Source organism: Myotis myotis, unplaced genomic scaffold (genome assembly GCF_014108235.1).
Source record: "Myotis myotis isolate mMyoMyo1 unplaced genomic scaffold, mMyoMyo1.p scaffold_m19_p_6, whole genome shotgun sequence".
Taxonomy (NCBI): Eukaryota; Metazoa; Chordata; class Mammalia; order Chiroptera; family Vespertilionidae; genus Myotis; species Myotis myotis.
The window spans coordinates 5441136-5467712 of record NW_023416368.1 but is presented as its reverse complement, the minus strand read 5'-3'; the positions used below and the strand labels follow the sequence as shown (position 1 = coordinate 5467712).

Sequence of the window (26577 nt, the reverse complement as noted above, 5' to 3'; positions counted from 1 at the left end):
TATGTTTAGGTCTGTGATCCACTGTGAGTTGATGCTGTCTGCATGATGTGAGGTAAGGGTCCAACTTCCTGCTTTTTTGCATATGGATATCGCATTAACCCACACTGTTAAAAAGATTATTCTTTCCTATTGAATTTCATGGTGCCTTTGCTGCAAACCAGTTGCCTATAAATTCGCAAGAATTTAGACTCTCAATTCTGTTCCAGTGACTGTATGCCGACCCTCCTGACAGCACCACAGTCTCGATTACTGCAGCTTTGTAGGAAGTTTAGGCCTCCAATTTCGTTCTTACTTTTTAAAAAACATATATTTTTATTGATTTCAGAGAGGAAGAGAGAGGGAGAGATAGAAACATCAACGATGAGAGAGAATCATTGATGGGCTGCCTCCTGCACGCCCCACACTGGGGGTTGAGCCCACAACCCGGGCATGTGCCCTGACCAGGAATCAAACTGTGACCTCCTGGTTCATAGGTCGACACTCAACCACTGAGTCACGCCAGCTGGGCTTGCTCTTTTTCAAAACTGTTTTTGCTGTGTTGGGTCCCCTGCATTTCCCCATACACTTTAGGATCAATTTGTTAATTTCTACAAAAAACATCTACTATGATTTTTTACGGAGATTGTATTGACTCTGTAGAGCAATAGGGGAGAATTGCCATTTTAACACTACTGAGGCTTCTATTCCCTAATATGGCACGTCTCTCCATTCACTCAGAGCTGCTTCTGCTCAGCAATGTTCTATAATTTCAGTGCACAAACCTCGAACTTCTTCTGTTAATTTATTCCTAAGTAGCTTATTCTTTTCTATGTTACTGTGAGTGGAATTATTTTCTTTTTTTAAAAATATGTTTTTATTGATTTCAGAGAGAGGAAGGGAGAGGGAGAAAGGGATAGAAACATCCATGATGAGAGAGAATCAATGATTAGCTGCCTCCTGCACACCCCCTACTGGGAATCAAGGCTATAACCTGGGCATGTGCTCTGAAAATATGGACAAACCTTCATCCTTGTTGCCTCTGAGTTGAAAGATCACGGATGGCTGTTTTTTTCTAATTTCTTTACATTCCTTTCAACTGTACAGATTTTCATAATAAGCAGCTTATAGCCAGGAAAGGAAAAGAAAAAAACCTGCCCATAGGGCAGACGCAGGCAGGGGAAGTTGGCAGCTCTCGGGCTTACCTTGCAGTATTCATCGATTGGTATCAGGCGTTTGACGGCCACGTCCCGGATGTGGCTTCGTCGGAAGAGGATTTTGCCTGCAGAGAATGAGAGCACACATGGCATTGGCAGGGAGCGGCGACCAGCTCGCGGCAAACTGGAGGGTGTGAGGTGCATGCCTCTGGTAGGCCAGAGTGGTACCCAAACCCCTGGCTATCATCACTGCCCCCTGGGGCCTGATGACCCCAGGCGTGGTCCCCCAAAGCCCGGCTCACAGTTCTAGTGCAAAGGCTGGGGGAGGGGGGCCCGGTGGAATGTTCTGATGAGTTAAAGGAGGCAGGGACCAATCCGTGGAAGGAAGGTGCTCCTGCCCGGTGGAGAAGGAAGACCGGAGGGCCTGAGGTCCTCTGTCCAGCGCTGGGATTCTCAGGCTGCCTGGGCAGTGCAGCGAACCGCAGCTAAGCCCTAACCCAACAGCTCAGGCTCCCTTCCTCCTCCTGCCTCCTCCACCTTCTTTCTGCTCTCGTCTACATGCCCAGCACACCACGCTGTCTCATGATTCTGCCCCTTCCCTCTGCCTGGAAATTCCAACCTCACCCACCATCCCCGGGGGGAAACTCAGGGCCACTTCACCGGATTGAGAGCTCCTGTCATTTCTGACGGCACACATCACGCTATTGATTTACGTCTTCTTCCCCAGCAGGCGTGGGCTCTGCACCAATAGGGACCGACTTTGTGTCCTCACCGTGGGCTGACAGCTAAGGACAGGCGCAGGCTCCGCCAGTGTCCCCGGGAGGGGGTGTGTGTGACACAATGACAGAGGCCTCACTCCTCTCCCTGTGCAGCGGCCGTGGGACAGGAGTCTCTGGGCACATGTCAGGTGTGTGGCCAGCGAGGGAGATGGGGAGTCTGTGCCAATCGTGCTGCCCTGGGAAATGGGTAGCCACATCTCTTCACAGTGACAATCTCCATTACAACCCAGCGCAGGGCTTAGCGCCGTGATGGCGAACCTATGACACGCGTGTCAGAGGTGACACGCGAATTCATTTTTTTGGTTGATTTTTCTTTGTTAAATGGCATCTAAATATATAGAATAAATATCAAAAATATAAGTTGTTGGAAAATTCTGTTTCTTTGTTACTAATGTTGTGGCCCCACCCCATAACAAACAGAATTTCTGGAGGAGGAGGCCCAGAAATCAGGATTTTAAAAAGATTCCCAGGTGATTCTAATGTGCAGCCAAGGTTGAGAACCACTGTTTTAGGTGCTACTGCATTACACTCTGCACCCAGCTGTTTCTTTTCTTCTGTTTTCTTGTTTTGTTTTGTTTTTCTGCTAATCCTCACCTGAGGATATTTTCCCATTGATTTTTAAAGAGAGTGGAAGGGAGGGGGAGAGACACACAGAGAGAAACATTGATCTGAGAAGAGACCCATGGATTGGTTGCCTCCCGCATGAGCCCTGACCAGGGCCAGGGATGGAGCCTGCAACCTAGGTATGTGCCCTTGACTGGAATCTAACCTGGGACTCTTCAGTCCGCAGGTCGATGCGCTACCCACTGAGCCAAACAGGCTAGGGCCCCAGCTCTGTTTCTTGAGACCTGCCACCCGCCAGCTAAGTCGCCATGGATGGGCAGCAGAGCTGGAGTTCCTGCTTGGGCCGGGCGCAGGTCAGGGCTGTGACCAGCACGTCTGTGGCTGGTACCTCCCGGGTGAAAGGCTGAGGGCGCCTGACCCCTCGTCTGCATCTGATGTGACGTGTTTCTGGGCTGAGTCACCGGGAAGAGGGCGAACGTGCACCCCTCCCTCGCTGCAGGCCAGCCCGCCCGGGGCGGACGGGGTGCTGGGGCAGAGAACAGCCTTTTGTTTTCCGCGGCGGAGCAGGCCAGACTGTAATTTTTAATTTTCAAGCTGCGTCCTCTGCCAAGTTGGCCGGCCCAGCTCCGGCCGGGGAGGAGGACTGAACAGGGCGGCCCCCCTCCCCCTGCCTTTGTGCTCACGGGAGACTTGCTTTGTTGTGCTGACGTGGCCAGCTTGGCAGAAAGTGACCCCTGGAGAGGGGCCGCCGCTCCCACAGGTCCCTGCCCCACCCCGGCGGGCGGGCGTCGAGGAAAAGCGAAGAGGTGGCCTGGGAAGGGATGCCCCTGGCGTCCTGGGGCCCAGCGGGACCTCTCCAAGCTGCAGTGGGTGCCGTGAGCGGGGACACGGGGCCGAGGCCCTGAGAGCAGCATTTTCATGAATTCGTGGGTGGAAGAGGATTACGTAAGCACGAAAGCTTTCAGTGCTTGGGGGAGGGTGGGCTCACGTTCTCCCCCGTCCTGGGAAGCTTTTCCGGAGCTGGTTTTGCCTTTCATCCGACAGTAAGACGTATAACTCACTGCTCTGGAGAGAAACCTACATTTAATTTTTTGTTGTTGTTAATCCTCACCCGAGGATATTTTTCCATTGATATTTAGAGAGAGAGTGGAAGGGAGGGGGAGAGACAGAGAGAGAGAAACATCAGTGTGAGAGACACATCGACTGGCTGCCTCCTGCATGCGCCGGACCAGGGCTGGGGACCGAGCCTGCAACCAAGACACGTGCCCTTGACTGGAATGGAACCTGGGATCCTTCAGTCCACGGGCCAACGCTCTCTCCACTGAGCCACACTGGCTGGGGCGAGAAAAACCTACATTTCAGAGCCCAGTTCAACTTGAGTGTTCAGGCTGAGCATTTAAAAGTAACGCCTCCAAGATAAGAAATACCAAGAAATTCCGAAGGAATGTCACAGGACCCTGTTTCTGCCTTTACTGAGAGCCTACTGTGTCCGGGAGAGAAGCTGTGAGGCAGGGGGCACGCCCCGTTTTATGGATGGGGACCCGGAGGCCCAGCGGGGACGGGGTGGGTGTCGTCCGCCTGTCACAGGGCTGGAACCCGGACTCTTGGCTGCTGCGGCTGGCACTCCGCGTTTTCTCCAATAGGAAAGAAAATTCCAGTGTGATTGCACTCTCTCCCCACGGAGGAACGAAAACATTCGCTGTTCTAGGCACGTGATCCTCCCAGTGGACGGGGTCTGGCAAATGCCTCTGCTCAGCCTCTAAGCCCACTGGACATGACGGCATCTGGGAGAACCCACTCCTGTGCCCACGGCAGGACCCTGGGGGGGGGGGCGGAGCTGGGCGCCTGGGTGACCCGGGAGTCTCCCCCACTGTGTGGCCTGCCCCCTCTTCTGCAACGAGGAAGATCGGAAGGGTCCCTTCAGCTCGAAGTACGTGTGATTTCGGGTGGTGTCAACTCGCTGAAGGTCTGTACATAAAAATGACGGTGAGTGCCGACTGCTGCCAGGTCTGTGCCAGGCTCGCACCTCACCCTCGTGACAGCTCTGTTATTGGAGTGCCATGATTATCTCCATGTGCAAAGGAAGAAATGGAACTTCGTGTGCTGAGGTAGTTCACCGAGATAACAGAGGGGCGGAGCCTCGGTGTGTGCAGCTGAGAAAGGGCACACAGTGCCCACCCTGCCAGGTTGCTCTGAGGACGAAATGAAGTAATGAATGTAAAGTGCTTAGCCCAGCGCCTGGCACAGCAGACATCCAACCAGGAGTAGCTACTGAGACAATAACACTGGCTTGGGTGTAACCCACTTTCTTTTCTTTTGTTAATCCTCACCCGAGGGCATTTCCCACTGATTGTGAGAGAGAGTGGAAGAGAGAAGGAAAGACAGAGAGAAACATCCATGTGAGAGAGGCACATCGATTGGTTGCCTCCTGCACGTGTCCCGACCAGGGCCAGGGAGGAGCCTGCAACCGAGGTACGTGCCCCTGTCCGGAATCGAACCCGAGACCCTTCAGTCCGCAGGCCGACGCTCTATCCACTGAGCCACACCAGCGAGGGATATACCCTACTTTCTGAGCTGAGGCCTGAGGCTACTCCTTTGGTAAGGAATTTTTTCAGGAGGAAAGGGACATGCATGCCTTTATTACATTAACGCCTCCCCAGTGCCTGGAGTGGTACCTGGCATCAGAAAGTCTGTGATGGGTAGGCAGGTGGAATTTCTATAATGCTCCCCTCCTCCCAAGATGGCCCACCTGACCCCTGAGCCTGTGACTACGATGGGATCTCTACAGGCCACCGTTTCTTTACAAGATTATCCTGCGTCAGTCAGGTGGGGACGACGCAATCACATGAGTCCCTCAAAGCAGGCAGCTCCCACTGCGGGAGCAGCCGGGGCAGTCGGAGACATTTAAAGCCCAAGAAAGACTCGATGCCTCACTGCTGGCCTGAGGATGGAGGGGCCACAGAACGGGGATGCAGGCAGCCTGGCTGACACGAGCAAGGACACGGGCACCTCAGTCCTGGAGCGGCAGGAACTGAACTCTGCCCCCCGATCCTCCAGGTAAGACCTGGGCCCGGACAAGACCTTGATTTTGCCTTGTGAGACCCTAAAACAGAGTACCCAGCGGAGGCCTCTGCAACCTCCGACCGAAAGAACTGTGAGACAATGAGTGGGTGCCGTTTTAAGCTGCTAAATTGGTGGCAATTTGTTAAGGAACAACAGAAAAATGACACAGTAGCCATAAGAGATGCCACTCGTTTTAAAACTTCACGCGCTTCATTATTCCCATTTTAGAGGTAGGAGAAACTGAGGCTCCCAGAGGTGAGGTGTCTGGTCACTGGGACAGTGCCCCAAGGAGGACACGCCGAGAGATCCGGGAGCAACGCTGGACCCCCCCCAGCCCGTCTCAGGGTTTGCGCCTCACCCACCTGGCAGGAAGGGGATGATCCGCTGCTTGGGGTCCTTCTGTCCTCCTTCCATGGGAAACTTGTCCAACATCTGCATCTGTCAAGGGAGAAAAATACCAAAAAATATGATGCGCGCACCTCTGACATTTGAAGGAATTACCTGACACGTGAGACTGGACATCCTAAAGCTCGCTCTGCTCAGCTTCTCAGAGGCCCACACTAACGGGGTAAGTCTGTGTCAAGGGGACCGAGGGTTTCCACGAAGCCATTCCTCACGCCCACAGCTGCCCGACCTGTGAAGGCTCAGAGCTGGGCGTGGCCACTCCAGGTTCTCCCAGGGGTCTCCAGCCACAGCACCTGAAATGTGACAACACCCCCGGGGCCACCGGAAGTCCATGGACGGCGGGCCACCCTGTTTCCTAAGAATTGCTGGGTGGTGTTAAGGACCAAGCCACTGAGACCCAATCATGACACCGCCCACCGCCCCACTGAGAGTTCCCCAGGTTGGCTCTACAGACAGCTCTGTGCTCGGCGCTGCTGGCCCGGGGCGTATAGCAATTAGAGAGGCGGCTGAAGAGGAAATGGACCATTACAGGGTGGTGTCGGAAGCACGGCGAGAGGAAGGCGTGGGCTGCCGTGGGACAGAGGAGGAACAGAAACAGAGGTCCCGAAACAAAAACCTCTCAGAGCACAAGAGCCGCCTCTCTGACCTTTGAAGGAATGAACGGGAAAGATCTGATCTGATCTACAAAATCACCGAGATCACTGCTCGGGGTCCCGGGGAAGTGACACCAACTTGCAGGGTGACTTCTAGGTTAAAGCTGGGCTGTGGGGTCATTAGCGCTGCCATCAGGTACCTGGTCCTCCTTCTCCTGGGCACCTGGCAGATGTGAACGTCCCCACCCCCTTGAGGTGGGAAGTCGTCAAGTAAATGTGAGCAGCCGAGACAGGTGTCACTCGGGGCGGAAGAGCCGTGAATGGTGCGTGATTTACCACTGTCCACTTCCTTCTGCCCTGGTGACTGGCCACACTCCAGACAGTGGCTTCTCTGCCTGTGCGGGTCCTGGAGGGTCCCAACAACCTTTGATGGACATGTAGCCCAAGTGAGAAATAAACATTTTTTACTGTTATTGCACAGTGAGGCTGTTTATCATAGCAGCATATCCTAACCCGACCTGACTTTTCAACACCAGCACCTACTGGGCACTCAATAAAAACCGACTAAAGCAATGAATGCAACTGAGTAAAATTGGGTGGGGGGGCAGCTTTAGGAGATGTTTGCCAAGTACCCCTGATTAATAACATTTGTATTACTAATCCTATATAATAAAAGGGTAATATGCAAATTGACCCTAACAGCAGAACAACCAGTCGCTATGGTGAGTACTGACCACCAGGAGGCAGACGCTCAATGCAGGAGCTGACCCCTGGTGGTCAGCGTGCTTCCACAGCGGGAGTACTGCTCAGTCAGAAGCTGGCTCATGGCTGGCCAGCACAGCAGTGGTGGCAGTGCTAAGGATGTCCAACTAACAGCTTAGGCCCGCTCCCCCTGGGCTGCCAGAGTAATGTCTGACTGCCAGCTTAGGTCTGATTCCCAGGGGAGCACCCCCCTTCCCCACCCCCAATGCAAAAATTTTCATGCACCGGGCCTCTAGTCTTGAATAATAATGAGCAATACCTACTGACATCTGACTGGCAGCTGTTAACAAGCCTTCTCCTACACATGGCTCTCTCTGACCTTCATAACCCTGTGAAATAAATGTATGATCCCCATGTCACAGATGGGGAGACTGGGGAGCAGAGAGGGACAGTGAACTGCCTCAGGTCACACGGCCCAGTGGGAATCTGGCTAGTTCAAGTACCTTGATCTAAATGCCCTTCTCTTTCCCCGGGACCACGCTCTTAAACAGTTTTGGAGTCACGTGAACAGGAAAAATTGGCTTGAAATAAGGAACGTTCACTATTCCACACACAGGTGAGCAGCAGGGTGATAAACTGGTCTCTGCTGGAGTGTTTGGAGGATTTGTCTAACACTATCTTCTTTTCCCTTCTTAATTTTACTGAAGACGATGTTTGCCAACATGGAGCACCATGAAAGTGCACTAGGACTCTCACGCCTTGTCCTGACTTGCTTTTCCCCACAGAAGTGTGGCCCGAAGCGCAGAAGGGTTACTTGTTAATTTGAGGCAGCAGATCTGGGTTAATGCTGCAGCGTCTAACCACAGCGATTCTACCCCGGGAGCCAGACAGCCCTGAGCTTCACCCGGTGCCTCCTCATGCCAGCGTGTCCTTGGCCGGATCCCATCCGGAGAGCGAGGCACAGCCCGCTGGCAGGGTGCTGTGGCAGTGAATGCTGGGGGGAGCTCTCCGGGACATCCTAGGGCAGTGGTCAGCAAACTACGGCTCGCAAGCCACATGCGGCTCTTTGGCCCCTTGAGTGTGGCTCTTCCACAAAATGCCACGTGCGGGTGCGCACGTACAGTGCGATTGGAACTTCGTGGCCCATGCGCAGAAGTCGGTTTTCAGAAAGGACATAGACAAAACAAGTATACAAGATGGGTGTGGATGGGAGAGTTGGAAGGGGGCGACCTCAGCGAACGTACCTCAATCAGATTGAGGATATTTTTAGCAAAGGCCAGCTTAGGAGTCCCCTAATTAAGTTAATAACATTGTACCTACCTATATAGTTTAAGTTTAAAAAATTTGGCTCTCAAAAGAAATTTCAGTCATTGTCCTGTTGATATTTGGCTCTGTTGACGAATGAGTTTGCTGACCACTGTCCTAGGGGCTCAAGGAGAAATCGCCTTGTGCTCTGCCCATAAGAAATCTGTGTTTTCTAATTGAATGTATTGGGCTGACATTGGTTAATAAAATGATTTCCGTTTCAGGTGGACAATTCTGTAACACATCCTCCGTACTGTGTATTGTGCAGAATAGATTTCTTCTTCGGAAAGTCATTTGGGAACAAGTTTGAGTCGTTTGTGAGGCTGGGTGGGTTTTGTACTGTTAAGTATCCAAAACATAAAGTTCATGCCCTCAACCATCTTACGTGGTAAGTGGTGTTACGTACATTCACGTTGTTACGCAGCCATCAGCACCGTCACCTCCGAACCTCTTCCTCACTCCACACTGAAGCTCTCTATCCGTGAAACCCAGCCCCGGGCAGCCACCCTTCCACTCTGTCTCCAGCATCTATTCTCGGTCGCGAGTGAGTGGGATCCCCCAGGGTTTGGTCTTTGTGACTTGGCGTGTCTCCAAGGTTCATCCACGTTGTATCACGTGTTGGAATGTGCTTCCCTTTTAAGGCCGAATAACATTCCACGAGAAGCCTGCATGTTATGATTGGCAACACTCAGCTATCCGAGCCCCCCGGTGGCCGGCGCTGGGCTGTCCCATAGGACTGGCTGTCGCGATGGACACGTCCTACCTCCGCTGTCCCTGACGGGACCACCAGGCCCCAGGGGCTACTGAGCACGTGAAATGTGGCTCCTGCCGCTGAGGCACTCAACTGTTAATTTCACGTAATTTTGATGACTTTACACCTGCATCCATTTAGCCTCCTGTGCTAATCGTGGTGAACACGCTGGGCTGGACTCTGACATTTATTCTCTCTGTTCGCCAGACCCGGTCTCACCTCATTTTCTGTATCATCCAACCAATGGGGCCCGCTGCTCGCAAGGACGGGCGATCAGAGGCCTGGGAGCTCTTCTGCTTTTGCTCTCAGTGTGTCCAGGTTCACAGGCCACACGCTGCTTCTATCCAGGGGACTGTCACATCGGCAGCCACAGGCTTTACGACAGACCAGCCCCTCCCCGGGGACCCCGTCCCCTCCCTGGGGGCCCCAGCCCCAGGCTGTCTGCAGCGGCAGGAACAGAGGCACGCCCCGCCACGTCCGACCACAGACGCCGTCCTTGGAAACCAGAAATCCCACGCGCCTCTTCCAACACGATAAAAGGAAGCAGCACTCAGGGTGAGGAGGACTGGAAACCTGGGAGGAAGTGAGTCAGTGTGGGGGCTGGGGGGAGGGGGGAGGGGAGACGGAGCCGCGTCAAACGGACACAGCCCAAGCCTCCAGCAGGAACGAGAGGACGCTCCGTCAGCGGTTTTCAAGACCCCAGCCTGTGGCGGAGGGAAAGGAGACGTCTCTCCAAGGAAAACACCGTGGAGGCTGCCGTGGGGCCCGCACGTGGTTCATGCCCGCGGCGGACTGGACGTGGTTCCCTCGGGCTCCCAAAGCCCCGTGTCCCCGGGTGGCCAGGGCAGGCGGTGGAGAAGGCTGGGGGACCGTCATACACAGCTGCGGGCGCTGGGGAGCCAGGGGGTCCTCAGAGCCGGGCGTGGCGATGCACCTGGCCCGGCTCTACATCCGTGGCGGGGTGTCTGTGGAGATTCCGTCCCCATGAGGAGCTGCTCTGTCTCACTGTGGGCACGCACGCCCTGGTGTCCTGTGCCACGCGTGCACCCCTCCAGTCTGTCCACTTCTCTCATCCTTCCTGCCCCTCCCCAGGCCAGGTCAGCACTGTCCCAGCCCGACCCCTTCCACCACCTCCTCATTGGTCCATGGTAGGTACTTGGTAGGTATCTGTGCAAAGAAGGGATGAATCAATGAATGAGACATGCATGAGAAAAGGGGGTTCGCTGACACAGCCAGCCACTGTCTAAGAGCAGAGCCATTACATTCTAGGAGGCAGCCCCAGGACCTGGGTTGGGGCTCAGACAGAACTGCCTTTTCCTACTTTACAAACTAAGGAACTGCTAACTGTGGGAAAAGACCACGACAGCATTTTCTCAGTGACACGCCATCACCATGGCCACAGCTCTTCACCAGGGAGGGAAGACACATTCCATGAAGCGTGTAGAACACCCCAATTTCAGAAGGTAACGTCTGGCGAAAAGACTGTCGGAGGGTCCGGCAAAGGCAGTGTTTGGAGAAATATGGTTGGTGCGCCCTGAGCAGGTGTTGGCCAGGGCCTTGCTGGGAACCTGCGTGGGGGAGTGAGAACTCTGCAGTTCTGCCAGCCCTATACCTGCCTCCAGAAGGGACGGGAGGACACACTCCCTTCCCTTTGGCTTCTGCGGTGGAGCACGGGGGCTTCTGGGCAGACAGTCCCCAAAGCTCACAAGTGCACTATGGTCGTCGAACTCGCCTGAGCGAGACAGGTCGGTCCTATCTCAATCGAAACTGGAAACAAAGGATATTTACAGTGCAACTTGGGACAGCCTCTCCCGTCTCCACATCTCAGTCCCTCCTCTGGGGAGAAAGGAAGGAGCAGATCAAAACGCTGCCTGCAGCACGGCGTAGGCTCTGTGAACTGATGAGTCTAGGACAGCGATATTCAAGCAGCGTGCCCCAACAACTTTTAAAACGTGTGATACCTGACTATTTAGTCAGGGACACTTACCTCTTTTCCCTTAGATTTTCCAATTAAAAAAAAAATTACAACAGCCCAGCCATGTGGCTCAGTGGTTGAGCATCGACCTATGAACCAGGAGGTCACGGTTTCCTTCTCAGTCAGGGCACATGCCCGGGTTGCGGGCTTGATCCCCAGTGGGGGGTGTGCAGGAGGCAGCCGATCAGTAATTCTCTCTCATCATTGATATTTCTATCTCTCTCTCCCTCCCCCCTCTTCTCTGAAAACAATATATATATATTTTTTACCAATAGTGTGTGCTTACACACACACACACACACACACACACACACACACAACAATAGCCAACACAACAATAGCCGTCTGGTATGAATAGATCAAAATTATACCTATTTTTTTTTGTCTGATCGGCAAAAAAATATTTTTTGGTGTGCCTCATAATTTTAGTAATTAGCCTCTGTGTGCCAGGAGATGAAAAAGGCTGAAGAATCGCTGACCTAAGAAACGGCTCCTCCCAAAAGAAGCATCCCTCTGAGTCCCCACAGCTCGCAGTGTTCCCGCTTGCAGGACACGCTGGCGCTTCTCCGAGGGCCCCCTGCCAGGCGCAGCGACCCAGCTGGCTCCGTGCCCCCGCTGTCGGAATTCTGCAAGATGCGGAGCTGCGTCCCGCTCCCTCACACCTCTGCACCTCCGCACACCTGCCCCCACCCTGTCTGTGCGTCAGCTCCTTACTCGAGACCAGCGGTTCTCAACCTGTGGGTCGCGACCCCTTTGGGGGTCGAATGACCCTTTCACAGGGGTCGCCTAAGACCATCGGAAAACACATATAATTACATATTGTTTTGGTGATTAATCACTATGCTTTAATTATGTTGAATTTGTAACAATGAAAATACATCCTGCCTATCAGATATTTACATTACGACTCATAACAGTAGCAACATTACAGTTATGAAGTAGCAACGAAAATAATTTTATGGTTGGGGGTCACCACAACAGGAGGAACTGTATTAAAGGGTCGCGGCATTAGGAAGGTTGAGAACTACTGGTCTAGACCCTGCTTAAGTATCACCTCCTCCAGGAAGCAAGCCCAGCCTGAGCTCCCTGGCCAGGACAGACGTCCCTTTCGGAGCCCCTGGAGTCGCTCAGGCTCAGCAAATGCTTAGCTGTGCTTCCCCAGGGAAGCCCTGGCCCCAGTGGCGGCCATGCCCCTCGGCCTGGGAACACACTGCGCCAGTGGGAAAACTCAGAGGGCAGAGGTCGCCTGGCACAGAGCACAGGAGACCCTCGGGCACCGAGGCCCCTTCGTGAAGGGATCGTGTACGGCGCGGGGCAGCCCCCTGTAGGGCAGACTGCCCGCATCTGACAGGGGATGCCGCATGAGCCTTCAGAGGGCAGCTCCAGGCAGAACTCCAGGAGGCAAATCGATCTTTGAAAAGCGATTCGCAGGCAGTACTGGACCTCAAGAACACAGCGGGCGCAGCTTCCGACTCGGCCCCACGTGGCTTACATCCCAGCCACGCTGCTCCCCGGGCGCGTGTGGCCCTCTGAGCACCAGCTTCCCGTCTGTGGTGTGGACACAATACTCGCTTCCTGCTTGCGAGGACCGAACAAGAGGACGTAAAACGGGCCCCGTGCATTTCATTTCAGCAAATGGTCACCCACACCTTTAACGACATCACTCAACCAGCCCCGTTACCTCCAGGCGATGCCCTCAATCCGCGGCATCCCCATCACCCCCAGCGCCCTCTGCCACACTCTGATGGCCCCGGCGAGGGCAGACAGGGAGGGGCAGAGAGGCCCGCCGAGGCCACACAGCTAGCAAGACAGGCAGCTGGGACCTGACCCCAGGGCTTCCCATCCCATGCCCGGGGCTCGATGGTCTACGCCCTCATGTGCATGACACGTGTGGCCAGATGCCAACCAGTAGTGACGGCTGACTATCAGGGTCCAGGTTTTCTGAGACAAGAGTCAGGCAATCACATCAGAAAGTGAACTGTTGTAAAGGGGGCATGTTTGCTAGTGTTTGATTTTAAGGCTCTTTCCCCACAAAGGAGCCTGAGCCCAGCTCCTTTCTTACCCCGGGCGGCCTCTCTGTAGGCTGTTCCCTCTGCCTGAGTGCCCTGCCCGCACCGGAGGGGACAGTGACTGTTCTCCGTTACCCACAGCTACCCGCCCTTCCTTGGAAGCAGTTCTCTGCTTTCTTCTGGGGAGCCTTCTCTGTCAGTGACACACTTTGGCGGGATGCTGATTTTCACTCGTCCCTGGGATGGCCCTGACTGACCCATGATGAATCAATGAGACTTTTGCTTAAACTGTCAGGGTATTCTCTTTTCCCTGAAGGCGCTGAACGGAACTCACGGGTACAGCTTGGACCGGTGGCCACCACGTGCCTGGACACGAAGAAAGTCAAGTGGAGAACAGCAGGTCCTGATTGACACGGTGGCCCCTAGATCCAGCCAGACCTGACGCCAACTCCCCTTGGTCTCTCAGGTGCGTTTAGCTCATCCATGTTCTTTCTGAATAATCCATCTTAACTGGGTTTCTGTCATCTGCGACTAAAACAGTTCTGACTAAAACAAGATCTCCTGACCAGAAAGTGGCAGCATTTGGACCCACGCCCAGGATCTTACCCACTCTATTAAACTGGCACCATCCCCTGCTCTAAACCCTGCCAATTACCGATAATCCCAACAGCTGACATTTGCTCAGGGCTCCACAGCCCAGAAACTGCTCTCACACACATCATCACTTCAAAAAAAAATTCAGATACCCTTCACATACTAGAAAATTCACCCTTTAAAGCATACAATTCAATGGTTTTTGGTATATTCAGAAGGTTGTGCAACCATCCCCCCATCTAATTCCGGAACGTTTTCATCCACCCGGAGAGAAACCCTGTACCCATCCGTCTCTCCCACTCTCCCCTCCTCCCAGCGCCTGGCAACCACTAATCTGCTCTGGCTCTGTGGCTTTGCCTCTTCCCAACACACATCATCGCTTTTAACTCCATAGGAACCTTGTGAAGGAGCCACTAGGAGCCCAGACAGCAGAGCGGCTGAGCCTGTGGTCTGTGCTGTCGCCTGCCCGGCTTCAAATCCCAGCTCCGACGCCCACTGGCTGTGTGACCTGGGGCAAACCCTGTGGCCTCTCCCAGGCTGGGTTTCTCCATCTGCACGAGGTGCTACGCTTGACACGAGGATTACATGAGTCACGCATCCAGAGGCCGAGCAGGCCGAGCTCTAGAAAGCCGGCTGTTTCTGTGATCATCACCCCAGGCGGCTGATGAGAGCCACCAGGCACAGAGGGGTTAAGGGGCCTGCCTAAGGCCACACAGCACAGGTGGCTGGGCCCCAAGTCTCCTGACTTTTTCCATTGCCCCACACTGGCTTAGCTGTTCCTCCGCGAAAGCTCGGCCCTCCCCATACTTTTTTTTTGAAGTGATGATGTCTGCGAGAGCCAAGTTTCTTTTGAAAAAAAAACACAAAAAACCAAGGCTACTCGCCAGACAGGAGGGAGGGGAAGGGAGGACGGAATCATGAAATCATCGAACTGAGGGTGTTGCAGCCCCACACGGGCTGGCCTCCCCGCCTGGGCCTGGGAACAGCTGACTCCTGCCCTAACTCCTTCCAGCTGCCCCCTCTGCGCTGCGGGGGCCGGAGGCCGGCGGGTCCAGGAGAGGGGACCCTCTGGAATTCCACGCCTTTCCCGTCCAGCTGCCCATCTGGGACTCTTTAAAGGCGGCTGAAGCCGTCTTTCGACGACTTCCTTTCAGGAGGGCAGTCTGAGGCCGTTATACACGCTACAGCAAACCCCCAATTATTACCGGTTATGCTGAGTGGGGCGGAAAAACTTCACTTTGAAGTTCTGGTAGAAATCCGCAAGTTGAGTCACAACAGGAGGGTGCAGGGAGCACAGGCTCTGGGGCAGGGCGCCTGCGGTCCGACCCTGGCCAGCATTCCCAAACGGTCCCCTCGGGCAAGTCCCGTCTGAGCGGAGGGACAGCAGATGACAGCTGACAGGCCAGGCACAACTGGGTCATACCAGGTGCACGCGGAACGGGCTTTCATTCTTAATGTGCAGACGGGGAAACTGAGGCTCAGACACATACAGAGGCGTCACCAGGCTGAAACCTAAAGGGGCAAAAGGCTGAGATCGGAAGCCAGCCTGTCTCACCCTGAAGTCGAGGTCTGAAGCCGGGGCTCTCCTGGAACAGGGAGCTGACGACAGCCAACCTCCTCCGCTCCTGCCTCTTCCCTGGTGCTCCCAGGGCCTCCTCGCGCCTCTGCTCCGCCCTCCTCCTCCAGCTCCTGCTGCACCAGCAACTCCACCTCTCCCGCCGCAGCCGCCAGGTCAGGTGGACGGACCCGGGTCTCTGACAATCGGATTCTCAACCCCGGAGCCCGGAATCGGCACCTAGAAACCCCAGTGCGTTGACAACAGGGGAGGACACTTCCACTCGGGGGCCGAAGGTGCTGTGTGGGGGATGTGGGCCAACAGGCAAGTGGAGGAAGCTGGGCTGGAGAGGTCGTTGGGAAAAGGAAGCAGGCTCGATGGCAGGTCCTGTGGCCACAGTGACACGCGGCCGGGAGCCGCCAGGCCTGCACAGGGTCCCCTGCTGCGGGTCCTGAGCCCCAGCGGGCCGGGCTGCACGTCCTGCTGGTCCATGGGGCTCACCTGCCTCTTGCCATCAATCCGCCCCCTCCTCTCTTCCTGTCTGAGCTGGCTGAGTGGTGTTTGCGCTGTGGGTGTCAGTGACCCCTAAGCGAGCCATCATGCCTGCCCCTGTTCTCTGCCCCCCGCCTCCCGCCCCCCGCCTGTGTCCTCTCTTGGAGGCATCACGCAGGCCAGAGCTCTCCCTATGCAGACCCTCAGGGCGTGAGAAGTCCGTCACTTGCAAAACGTGGACTCGATTCTCACTCTCTGAACCGAAGACCTGCCGCAATGGATCTGCATAAACACCCGCGGTCTGGGTACGAGGGTGCGGCTCTCAGTCATTATCACACAGGACCGTGCCTCCTGCTTCTGGCGCCGGGCATCACCGCCATCGTCTGCCTTCCCCGCCCCACGTCTGCTCCTGCCAAGTCCATGGTGGATGGAATCTGACCCTCTTTTACGCACATGTCTATTTACATTCGGAGCATGCTTGCTGCGGACCAGAAGAAACACATCATCTGTGTATGATCCTGTTTGATTTCGTTACACAGTGAACACAAAACATCACCACATGCATTACATGTCAAACACGGAGGTCACTGGTGTCTCCATTGCTTCTCAGCACATGTGACTCTGGCAGTTACGGAAACAGGCCAGGAGAACTTGGCTATCCCTGCTCCCCCTTGGAAAGAATGAACACAGGCTCCGACTGTTCTGTTTGCCATTTTCAGGGACAGATGAGGTCCGTGCAACCAAGGATGCCTGTGGTTAACATCACCCAACTTCCAGAGAACATGTGAGGCCAGGAGACGGGCTGGTGTGTGGAGGACAAGGGCTCTCTCCTGACGGCCCAACAATGCCTACTTGACACCGGATCACAACTGTTCTCTCCGGCTCCCAGTCCCCACCCCCGACGCCAGGGGTGGTGCAGGCCATCACATTCTTTCACCATCTTGACAGGCTTAGAGATGAGCCTATGAAACACAACCCCGTGTTCGCTGGAACTTCTGGGAAGTGACCTTTCCCTCTTTCCTGCTGACGGTGTGCCCAGAGCATTTTGCAACCACGTGGGATCTGAGGATAAAGCCAACGCGATGGAAGCAGAAATGCAGAACGAGAGGAAAGAGCTGGGTGAAAGGACACAGTGGAAAACCCTGGATCAAGCGGTGCCTGAAGCCCACATGGCTTCTTCTCCTGGGACATGCAGTTACACCAGCCCAGAACTCCCCACTGACTTAAGCCAGTTTGAGTAGGGTTTCCTGCAACTGAAGGACCCTACCAGGCACAGAGGAAAGGGAGACACTCAGCTCAGCAGGGGTCCCTCACTACCCAGCAGGGAGCACTTGCTGGTTCAGGAAGCTGGATAAGTTCTTGGGGCCTGTGTTTTCTGAAGAACTGCATTTTGAGCTGACACCGAGCTGTCCACATTGGCCGGGTGCCCTATGGGACTTGCGGCACTCGCGGTTGTGGGTTCATTTATTCATTCATTCATTCATTCATTCACCAAATGTGACTGGACACATCCGAGTCCTTGAAGAAAACACAAGTTCAAGATCTGCACGCCAAAGCCACACCGACGTCCAGGTCATGCTCTGCTCTGGAGCCATCCGCACGCAGCCCTTCTTTTATGTGGGAAATACTGACGATCAAAGCCTAAAGCAATATGTCCCCAAAGTGATGGACATCTTTTTTCTTTTTTAAGGAGGAATGTCCACACATTTGCATGTCACCCTTGTGCAGGAGCCACGCTGACCTTTTCTATATCGTGCTAATTTTAGTGTATGTGCTGCCGAGGCGGGCGCATGGACGGCATTTTTAATTCTAGGGGGAAAAAAGAGCACTGTACGCCCACTGTGGGTGAGGGGCTGGGCTCTGAAGTCCAAACGGAAAGTAAGTCCAATGACAGTCTTTCCTCCCCGCAGCTCCCTGGACGCCCCGAGTCCGTACCTGGAGGTCAAAGAACTTGCTGTAGCGCCGATAGATGGCTTCGGTGGAGCCGCTGGACCACGTGACCCGGATGATGTAGACCTGCAGAGAGGAGCAGGGGAGACAGGTGTTAACACCAAGGGACTCGGGAGCAAAGCACAAGGTTCAGAGTCAGAAAGACCCGGGCTTGAATCTCAGCTCTGCCACCGACCGGCTGTATGACGTGACACAGGTTACTTGTTCTCTCTGAGCCTCAGCTTCCTCCTCAATAAAATGGGTATAATGACCTCCACCTCTGAGTGCTGTGCAAAGAGTTAAATGACACCAAGCACGGGAAAGCGTTAGCACCCAGCTCAGCGCAGGAGGTGCTGTTAATGTTGGCAGTGCAAGGATTTCCTGCTCCCCGCTCGATTCAGAGAGCCATGGGGCTGGCTCTTTTTGTCAGAGTCATTCTTTTTTATTTTTTTAAATATATGTTTTTATTTATTTTTAGAGAGAGAGGAAGGGAGAGGGTGAGGGAGAGACATAGAAACATCAATGATGAGAGAGAATCATTGATGGGCTGCCTCCTGCACACCCCCTATTGGGGATCGAGCCTGCAACCCAGGCATGTGCCCTGACCGGGAATTGAACCCTTTCCTTCTGGTTCATAAGTCGACGCTCGACCACTGAGCCACGCCAGCCGGGCTATGAGAGTCATTCTTAAAACTTTGGTTTTGATTGAAGGCACAGGAGCCTTAGCCTCCTTATATTTCTCATAAGCTAAGCCATGACACCATGTCCTCCAGTTAGGGTTCGATCATTTCCTCCCTGCGTGTCAGTTTCTCCATCTGTGAAGTGGGCCACCAGCGTCTGCTCGGTGTGACAGTGTGAGGGCTGAGGAGGGGAGCCACTGTGTAAACCGCAGGGCCACGTTCCAACCTTGGTCACAAGTCACGGCACTCACGGAAAAAATGCACTGACGACGCACCCGGGCAAACTGAGGTGGCAGCAGGAGGCCAAGGGCGCCTGGCTGGGGACTCTGGTGGCCCTGGACACGCGTGGGCTAAGGGATCAGCACCCATAACCCAGTCCCAGCTCACACAAATTATCTGTGGTTATAGGGTAGTTCTGACAACGACAAAACATGTATATATGTGAACGTTCTTTGGAAACAGAGAAGTGCTGATTAAAAAGGAGGGGTTCAGTGTTGTTAGAGGCCACGGGGGGCCCTGGCCCTCCACGAGCTGAGGGTCAGCTGGAAAGACAACACATACATGAACGAAGATAAATAACACGTGTGCAGTGGATATGTTATTTTTTGCCGGTATGGATTAATTTTTCTTCCACTCGGAGCACCGTTTCTTTCTCCCCGGAACCTCCTCGCCCATCTCGGCGACAGTTTCTTAGATGGGGAGGTGGGCACTATTCCTCATCCACGGGAAGTGGCTGAAGAGTGAGCACATGACCTGAGCTAGGCCAGTCAGAGCCAGTCAGAGTCAGCCCTGGACTTCAGTTCCAGCTCTCAGGAGAGCAGCCAGAAACCAGCCTATCAGAGGTTGCCATCCCCGGGGGGTGTTTAAGCAAAGCTTGGGTGACCCTCTGTCAAGAACAAAGCCAATGTGGATTCGTCCTGTACAGTGAAAAGGTTGTGGGTTCAATCCTAGGTCGGGGCATGTATGGGAGGCAACCCATGGGAGCCGTGCACTCTCTCTCCCCCTGCCCCTCCCCGCCCCCTTCCTCTTTCCTTTAAATCAATGAAAACATATCCTCGGGTAAGGATTTAAAAAAATATATTAAAAAAAGTGAAAAAAAAGAGAAGACATCATCAAAGATTTTTATTTTTTTCTTAAAACCAATAAAAAGCACACACCCATAAACGGGGAAATTCTGCTCACACAGCTCATTCCTGATCCCTGTTTACAAAATTAAAGTCCTGCACGTACAGCACAGGTCTAATTGGTTTACTGGAACCCGCCTCTGAGCACAAGTCGATGGTCTGCATTTTGAAGCCCAGACCTAATTTTTTAAATGAGAATTGTCCCGACCAGGGCTTTGGCTCTGCCCGGGGTGTGGGGGCTGGTGACGGAGCACACTCACCGGGTTCCAACGCCAGTTCTGCTGCTGGGCGAGACTCACAGGGCACCGACCGCTCTGGACACAGTGTCCCTTTCTCTAAAACGGGGACAATGACCTCCCCTAATTCAGCGCCACGACTAACGTCCATGGGGCCTTGCCCAGGGCCCGCCACACTCGCCCTGATAGCAGTTGCTCCTGCTCATCTGGTCCCCCGTCCCCTTCTGTTGGTAAGAGCGCCTGATTTCCTTGGAGGCCACCCCTCGCCCTCTTCCCATCTTCGCAGGAGGGGGTAGGAACGTGACCCAGGGCTGGCCAACCAGAGCACTGCCTGTCGCTGGCACGCGATGGTTCAGGGATGGGCCGAGGAGACTGCATTCTGGGACTCCAGATGGCGTGATCAGGGCAGAGACCCCTTTCCCATCGCAATGGCTGCTGGGAGGAGAAGGCCCCCCGCCCAGGAGTTACTGTGTGGGAAGCACCTGCACCCAGAAGCAAGCAGGGTGAGAGGGACAGAGGGGCCGAGTCCTGGGACATCATCTGAGCCCCGATCCAGCATCCTGGACGTGTCACCACACAAGCCAGAACCTTCGCTTTCCTGTTTAAGCCGATCAGAGTTGGCGTCTGTTATTTGTCACCAAAGCCATCGTTAACACAGCAACCCTGGCTTTCAGATAACAGCTCAACCCAAGCTGATGCTCAGCGGCCTGGTGTTAAGAAATGTAACGCAGGCTTCTTCATGGCAGCCTCATGCACAATAGCCAAAAGGTGGGACTAACGGGTGTCCACTGATGGATGGATGAGTAAGCACAATGTGGTACATCCATACAAGGGAATATGATTCAGTCTCAAAAAGGAAGGAGATGCTGACACATGCTACGCCACGAATGAAGCCGGAGGGCATTGCGCTAAGGGAAACAGGCCCATCTCAAAGAGACAAATACTGTGTGATCCCACTTACATGAGATACCCAGACTAGTCAGATTCATAGAGACAGAAATATACATCATCTTCTGACAAATATTGTCAACAAAATGTTTACCCTGAATCTCAAGCCTCTTTACTAAAAAAAATATATTTTTTTGATTTTTTACAGAGAGGAAGGGAGAGAGAGAGAGAGTTAGAAACATCGATGAGAGAGAAACATCGATCAGCTGCCTTCTGCACATCTGCCACTGGGGATGTGCCCGCAACCCAGATACATGCCCTTGACCGGAATCGAACCTGGGACCTCTCAGTCCACAAGCCGACGCTCTATCCACTGAGCCAAACCAGTTTCGGCGAGCCTCTTGACCTAAGTTCCAATTTACTGGAAGTAAAGGAGGTAGAGGAATGGGCTAAATGGCACCAGAAAGAAACAATCAGACAAATCCAGAATGTGGGACGTTCCACAAGTCCACTAACAGGGCATAGCTCAGATGCTACTTCCTCCAGAAAGCCCTCCAGGACTGCTCCCTCCCCACCAACATTGCTGCATGTCTCCTTGGCACCCACTTCCCCATCACAAGGTCAAGTACACTTTACTGCAACTGCCTGAGAGTCTGCTTTCCACGAGGCTCTATGTTTCGTGAGAGCAGAACCCACGCCTGTCTTATTCACCGAGTGCTGTACGCCCAGCGCTGAGCGTGGCGGAAAAATCTATGCTTTGTGAATGAATTCATGAGGAAGAAACCCAGACGCCACGTCAAGCCCTTGCAGATAGGAGGCAGGCCTGAGGTCTGTGGGAAGGGAGCCGGACAGTATCTCTCAGGTCGTCCCACCCCGTGGCCTGTCCTCTCTGCCCACTGTCCTGCTTCCCCACCACCCCCACCTCCGCCCAGAGCAGCGAGTCCCAGGGAGCAGCTGGGACTGCCTCTGGGAAAGAGGAAGCACCCAGACCACAGGGTGTCTGCAGGCCTCGGAGGTTTTCCTCCTGTTCCCCGCTTCACACCCTCCCCGGCCCCCCGCAAGGAGGCTTTGACAGGAATTAGCCACCACTGAAACCCCTTCCTACACCTCGGCCGTGAGGCCTGTGTGATTTTCAAAGCTCAGACTCCAGCCCGTGTTTCCTTCTCAGGCTCGGTGCCTCCAGGGCCAGAAGTCTGGGTTTCTTTCTCCTCTGAGTCCTGGAGATGGACTGGTGGCGAGGGGTGGGCTGTGGGGTGGGGCTGAGCCCAAACCCCCAGGCCAGCCGAACACTCCCCACATTTTCCTGGGGACAGATGGAGGCCCAGGAGTGCAGGCACCTGACCGAGGTTCCCTCGAACCTTGCCAGCCTTGCTGCACCAGGCATCGTACCCCTGCCCCAGCAGCTGGGCACAGCTGGACTGGGGCCAGCAGGAGATGCCTGCTCATTCTCCTATAGTTCAGGCACTGTAGCAGGTAAAAGGGACAGGCTAATACAGTGTAACCTCAATCTCAAGCAAATTATACACATTGTATGTAAATGTAAGTGCGTGTGCGGCTATGTTCTATAGAGTCTGACAAACACTGACTTAGTGAACACTGGACCACGCTTCTAGGGGAAAGAGGGTGTCAGGCGCCTGTCTGAAGACACCTCATTTAATGTATGTTAATCCAGTAACACTGACCTCACGGCCAGCGGTACTACAACTCACGCCTGAACGAAGCTCATCTAACACACGTATTTCTCTGTGAGGCCCAGCCCAGCCCCTCTGAGCTTGGGAATAGACAGCACTCAGGGCTACATCTGGGGGCCGTTTAAAACAGTGCAACGACCGACAAAAAGCACAACCATGTAAAGATAAAGGTGGCAGAACAGAGAGCACGGAAAAGACACTTGTTCAGAGCATAAGCGCTGAAACAGGAGGGCAGAGCGTCGCCTGCTCGGCCTCAGCGGGGAACACGCACAGTGGGCCATACCAGTGTTTCGCTGCTTTGCACATGCCGTGTCCACAAGTGACAGGATTGATGCTGGATTACAAATGGATTTTAGCAAGCAGGCAAGTTCCCAAACACGGAATCGGCGAACAACGCAGACTGACTGTACTGTATATATGTGCGTATGTATATAAATCACCGGGATCTATATATATATGGTTTGCTCTGGGTTACTAAGAATAAGTAGGACTTTAAAAAAATTCTGTTCTTGAAGCTTTCTTGTATTTCCCAGATTTTCTACAGTGTATTTTACAATCAGAAAAAAAAAAAAGTCACTTTCCTAAGAGGACAGGAAGAAACATGTCTGTGGCCTTGAACCCCAGGCCACCTTCTCTCGCTGCCCTGGCTCAGTCATGGGGCTGTCCCTCTGCACTATCCTTCCAGGTCACAGAGCACCTACTGGGCGCAGTCACAGCTGATGACTGCACCGCCTGGTCTGCCCCGCTGATGACGAGGTGGGAGTGTGGGGGTGGGAGGAAGGGAGCGGCAGTGGGGCCTGGCCCTGACCTCATTCTGCGTTGGGGTAAGTCCTCTGACTCTGAGCTTCTGCCTTCTCAGGACAATGGGATGCTTGTCCTTCCTGCCGCACGTGTGTGTGTGTGTGTGTGTGTGTGTGTGTGTGTGTGTAAAGACCAATGAGATGATTTTTAAAGCTCCAGAAATGGAATCCACATTGGTTAGGATCTCGGCTTATGGCCGGACTGCAGGGAGAATGTCCCATGAATGCATCCCAACCCTTCATTCTCAGCTCCCTTGGCAGGTCCAACCCAACCCGATGGGATGGGGGCTTCCACTGCCCTTAGGTCCGGTCCCCTTTTAAGCACGGGGGACCGTAGGTCCCATTTCCAACAGCCAAGGGGGCAGCTCATCCACAAAGAAAGATTTAAACCAGAACAGAGCTCGGAGGCCCTTGAAAAGCACCAGCAGCCAGGCCTGGGCCAAGCGAAGCGGTGGATGGGCCAGAAATGGACCAAGATCCTGATTCTGATAAACGAATATGCCCTGTGCCTGCAGACCCAGATCTCTGCCCACGGCCGCAGCCCTGGGAGAGGCCCTGGAACTCCACGGATACAGGCCCCCAGGGCAGGAGACCATGACACAGCTGCGGCCCCACCTCTGGTGACCTCATATGCTTTCATCATGTGAACTTGGAAACACGAGAAGGTGTTGCTGCCCGTGAGTGAAATCTCTGAGGCCCCGGGGAGTGCCCTCCAACCTCCCTGCTTTGCAAATCTATTTGGTGGGGCTTCTAGGGTTGGCAAAGGACCGACTGAAATTCCCAGGTGCTGTGAGTAAGGAGGGGTGGGGCCGCTGCGTGGGTCACGTGACAACGGATCACAGTTTGGTCCCTGCTGCAGGGGCCAGAGGTTTGGTTTGGGGGGAGGGTTGGGAGTGGGGGTGCGGAAGGGTCCGGTCCAAGGGCTTTTCAGGGTGATGTTCTTTCCTTAATCCCCATGTGTCTAGGAATGCGGGAGCTCGGGGCACGGGAGCTGGTGTTAGGTGACACAGGGACTCGGCACTAAATGCAGGGAGTCCATAGTGAGAGCTGCTGCCATCCCTTCTGTCCTCGGAGAGGAGGCAAGAATGGCCTTTCAACACCCACTCCGCCGCGTGCTGGTCTCTTTTCTTAAAGGGACAGAAGGCCCAACCGGCGCGGCTCAGTGGTTGAGCGTCGACCTATGAACCAGGAGGTCACGGTTTGATTCCTGGTCAGGGCACATGCCCGGGTCGGGGGCTTGATCCCCAGTGTGGGGTGTGCAGGAGGCAGCCGATCAATGGTTCTCTCTCATCATTGACGTTTCTCTCTCTCTCTCCCTCCCTCTCTGAAATCAATAAAAATATATATAAAAAAAGAATGAACAGAAGGCCCCGGGGCAGGCAACACGAGTGAGGAAGAGCGTTAGCACATTGACTTTCTTTCTTCTTTGTATTTAGTTTCCTTCTGTTTCTAGCAAGGGCTATTGGCTTTCCATGTACGGTAGACGGCTCGTTTCCCTTTAAGATAATTTAAGTTAAAAAAGCGAATCTATTTGAACAAGAACACTAAATTAAGAATATAGAGTCGCCGAAACCGGTTTGGCTCAGTGGATAGAGCGTCGGCCTACGGACTGAAGGGTCCCAGGTTCGATTCCGGTCAAGGGCATGTACCTTGGTTGCAGGCACATCCCCAGTAGGGGGTGTGCAGGAGGCAGCATATCGATATTTCTCTCTCATCGATGTTTCTAACTCTCTATCCCTCTCCTTTCTTCTCTGTAAAAAATCAATAAAATATATTAAAAAAAAAAAAGAATATAGAGTCCAGGGGGTTCCCAGATATGCCAAATGCCAAGATGCCGAGATGGCGCCGGGAGGAGGCTCGGGAACCAGGACAGCGCTGCTGCAGTGGAATTCCTTGCCCTTCTCACTCCATCTGGAGTTCTGTTGTTTACAGGCCAATGAGCCCACAACAGTCTCAAGATGCCAGCCCTCTCCTGGCTCTACAGTGCTGGCAGCGGCCTGGAATGACCTGGGAGACAGAAGAAAACACCTAGAGAGGGCACCAGTGGGGCAGCAGGGCTGGGGCTGTGAGAAAGAGCATCAGCAAGACAGAGTTCTGTGATCCATTAGCCATGTCTGTCACGGGCAGCAGAATGGCAGGATGTGTACTCAATACCCAGCAGCCCTGACCCAAATCAATCCCATTTTATTTATTTATTTAAAAATATTTTTTAATTGCTTTCATAGAGGAAGGGAGAGGGAGAGACGGCAACATCAATGATGAGAGAGAATCATTGATTGGCTGTCTCCTGCACGCCCTACACTGGAGATTGAGCTTGTAACCCGGGCAAGTGCCCTCACTGGGGAATCGAACTGTGACCTCCTGGTTCATAGGTCGACGCTCAACCACTGAGCCACCATGACCGGGCAACCCCCCCATTTTACAAATGGGGAAGCAGAGGGGCCGAGAGGTACAGTGACTCACTCAGAGGTGCACTTTCTACGTCCACGACAGTGTCCACATTTCCTGGCAAGATCCTCTGCCCCTCCGGACCACCCACACAAGGACTTGCCCACATGACTTTAAGCTGGGAGAGTTCTTAGGACAGTGGTTCTCAACCTTCTGGCCCTTTAAATACAGTTCCTCATGTTGTGACCCAACCATAAAATTATTTTCGTTGCTACTTCATAACTGTAATGTTGCTACTGTTATGAATCGTCATGTCAATATCTGATATGCAGGATGGTCTTAGGCGATCACTGTGAAAGGGTCGTTCGACCGCCAAAGGGGTCGTGACCCACAGGTTGAGCACCGCTGTCTTAGGATGATCAGGCCGGCAATTGAGCTGGCCTGCCTGTAGGAAGGCCCAGGAGCCCGGTGAGGCGGGTAGGTGGCTGGCCCTCTTCCCTGGTTTCCACTGGGAGCACCACTTTGAGCTCTTCTGTATGTGGAAGAGGGTGTCACCCAGCAGCCTGCCGGCCCCACCGCCAGACCCCGGGGGTCCCCATGGCCGTAGCAGCCATCGGCGGAGCCTGAAGACAGAGCCTGGTCTCCTCCATCGCCCACAGTCCTCCTCGGCCTGCACAGGCCGACAGCAGGGTTCCAGGACTTAAAAATATGTGAAAACCCTGCTCTAGACCGTTGCTCATTTTATAGCTGGATGATGAGGTCAGGGAGGCCAGGCAGCAAGCAGGGAGGAGGCCTGGAACCGGGCCTGAGAAACAGCAGCGCCCTTTCTATTCGGAGGGAGGAAAACGGGCTCTCGTGCAGCACACGGAGGGGCAGCAGCTGCTCCCAGGCCTCGCAGTTCCTGCAGCAGGACCCTAGCCC

The 26577-nt window shown here is 54.1% G+C and overlaps 1 protein-coding gene and 1 non-coding gene across 2 annotated transcripts in view; both read right to left on the bottom strand.

Moving 5' to 3' along the window:
• The window catches only part of SH3PXD2B (SH3 and PX domains 2B), an 86469-nt gene that overhangs the window by 38698 nt on the left and 21194 nt on the right, over window positions 1–26577 (bottom strand). The window contains exons 2-4 of the mRNA XM_036313313.1: window positions 17856–17936; window positions 5902–5977; window positions 1182–1258 (exon numbers count right to left, since the gene is read on the bottom strand). Of these exons, the coding sequence (XP_036169206.1) occupies window positions 1182–1258; window positions 5902–5977; window positions 17856–17936 (234 nt within the window). The remainder of the gene's footprint in view (window positions 1–1181; window positions 1259–5901; window positions 5978–17855; window positions 17937–26577) is intronic.
• On the bottom strand, window positions 17604–17710 carry LOC118659438. The gene has a single exon (XR_004968557.1). It is a non-coding gene; the product is annotated as a U6 spliceosomal RNA (small nuclear RNA).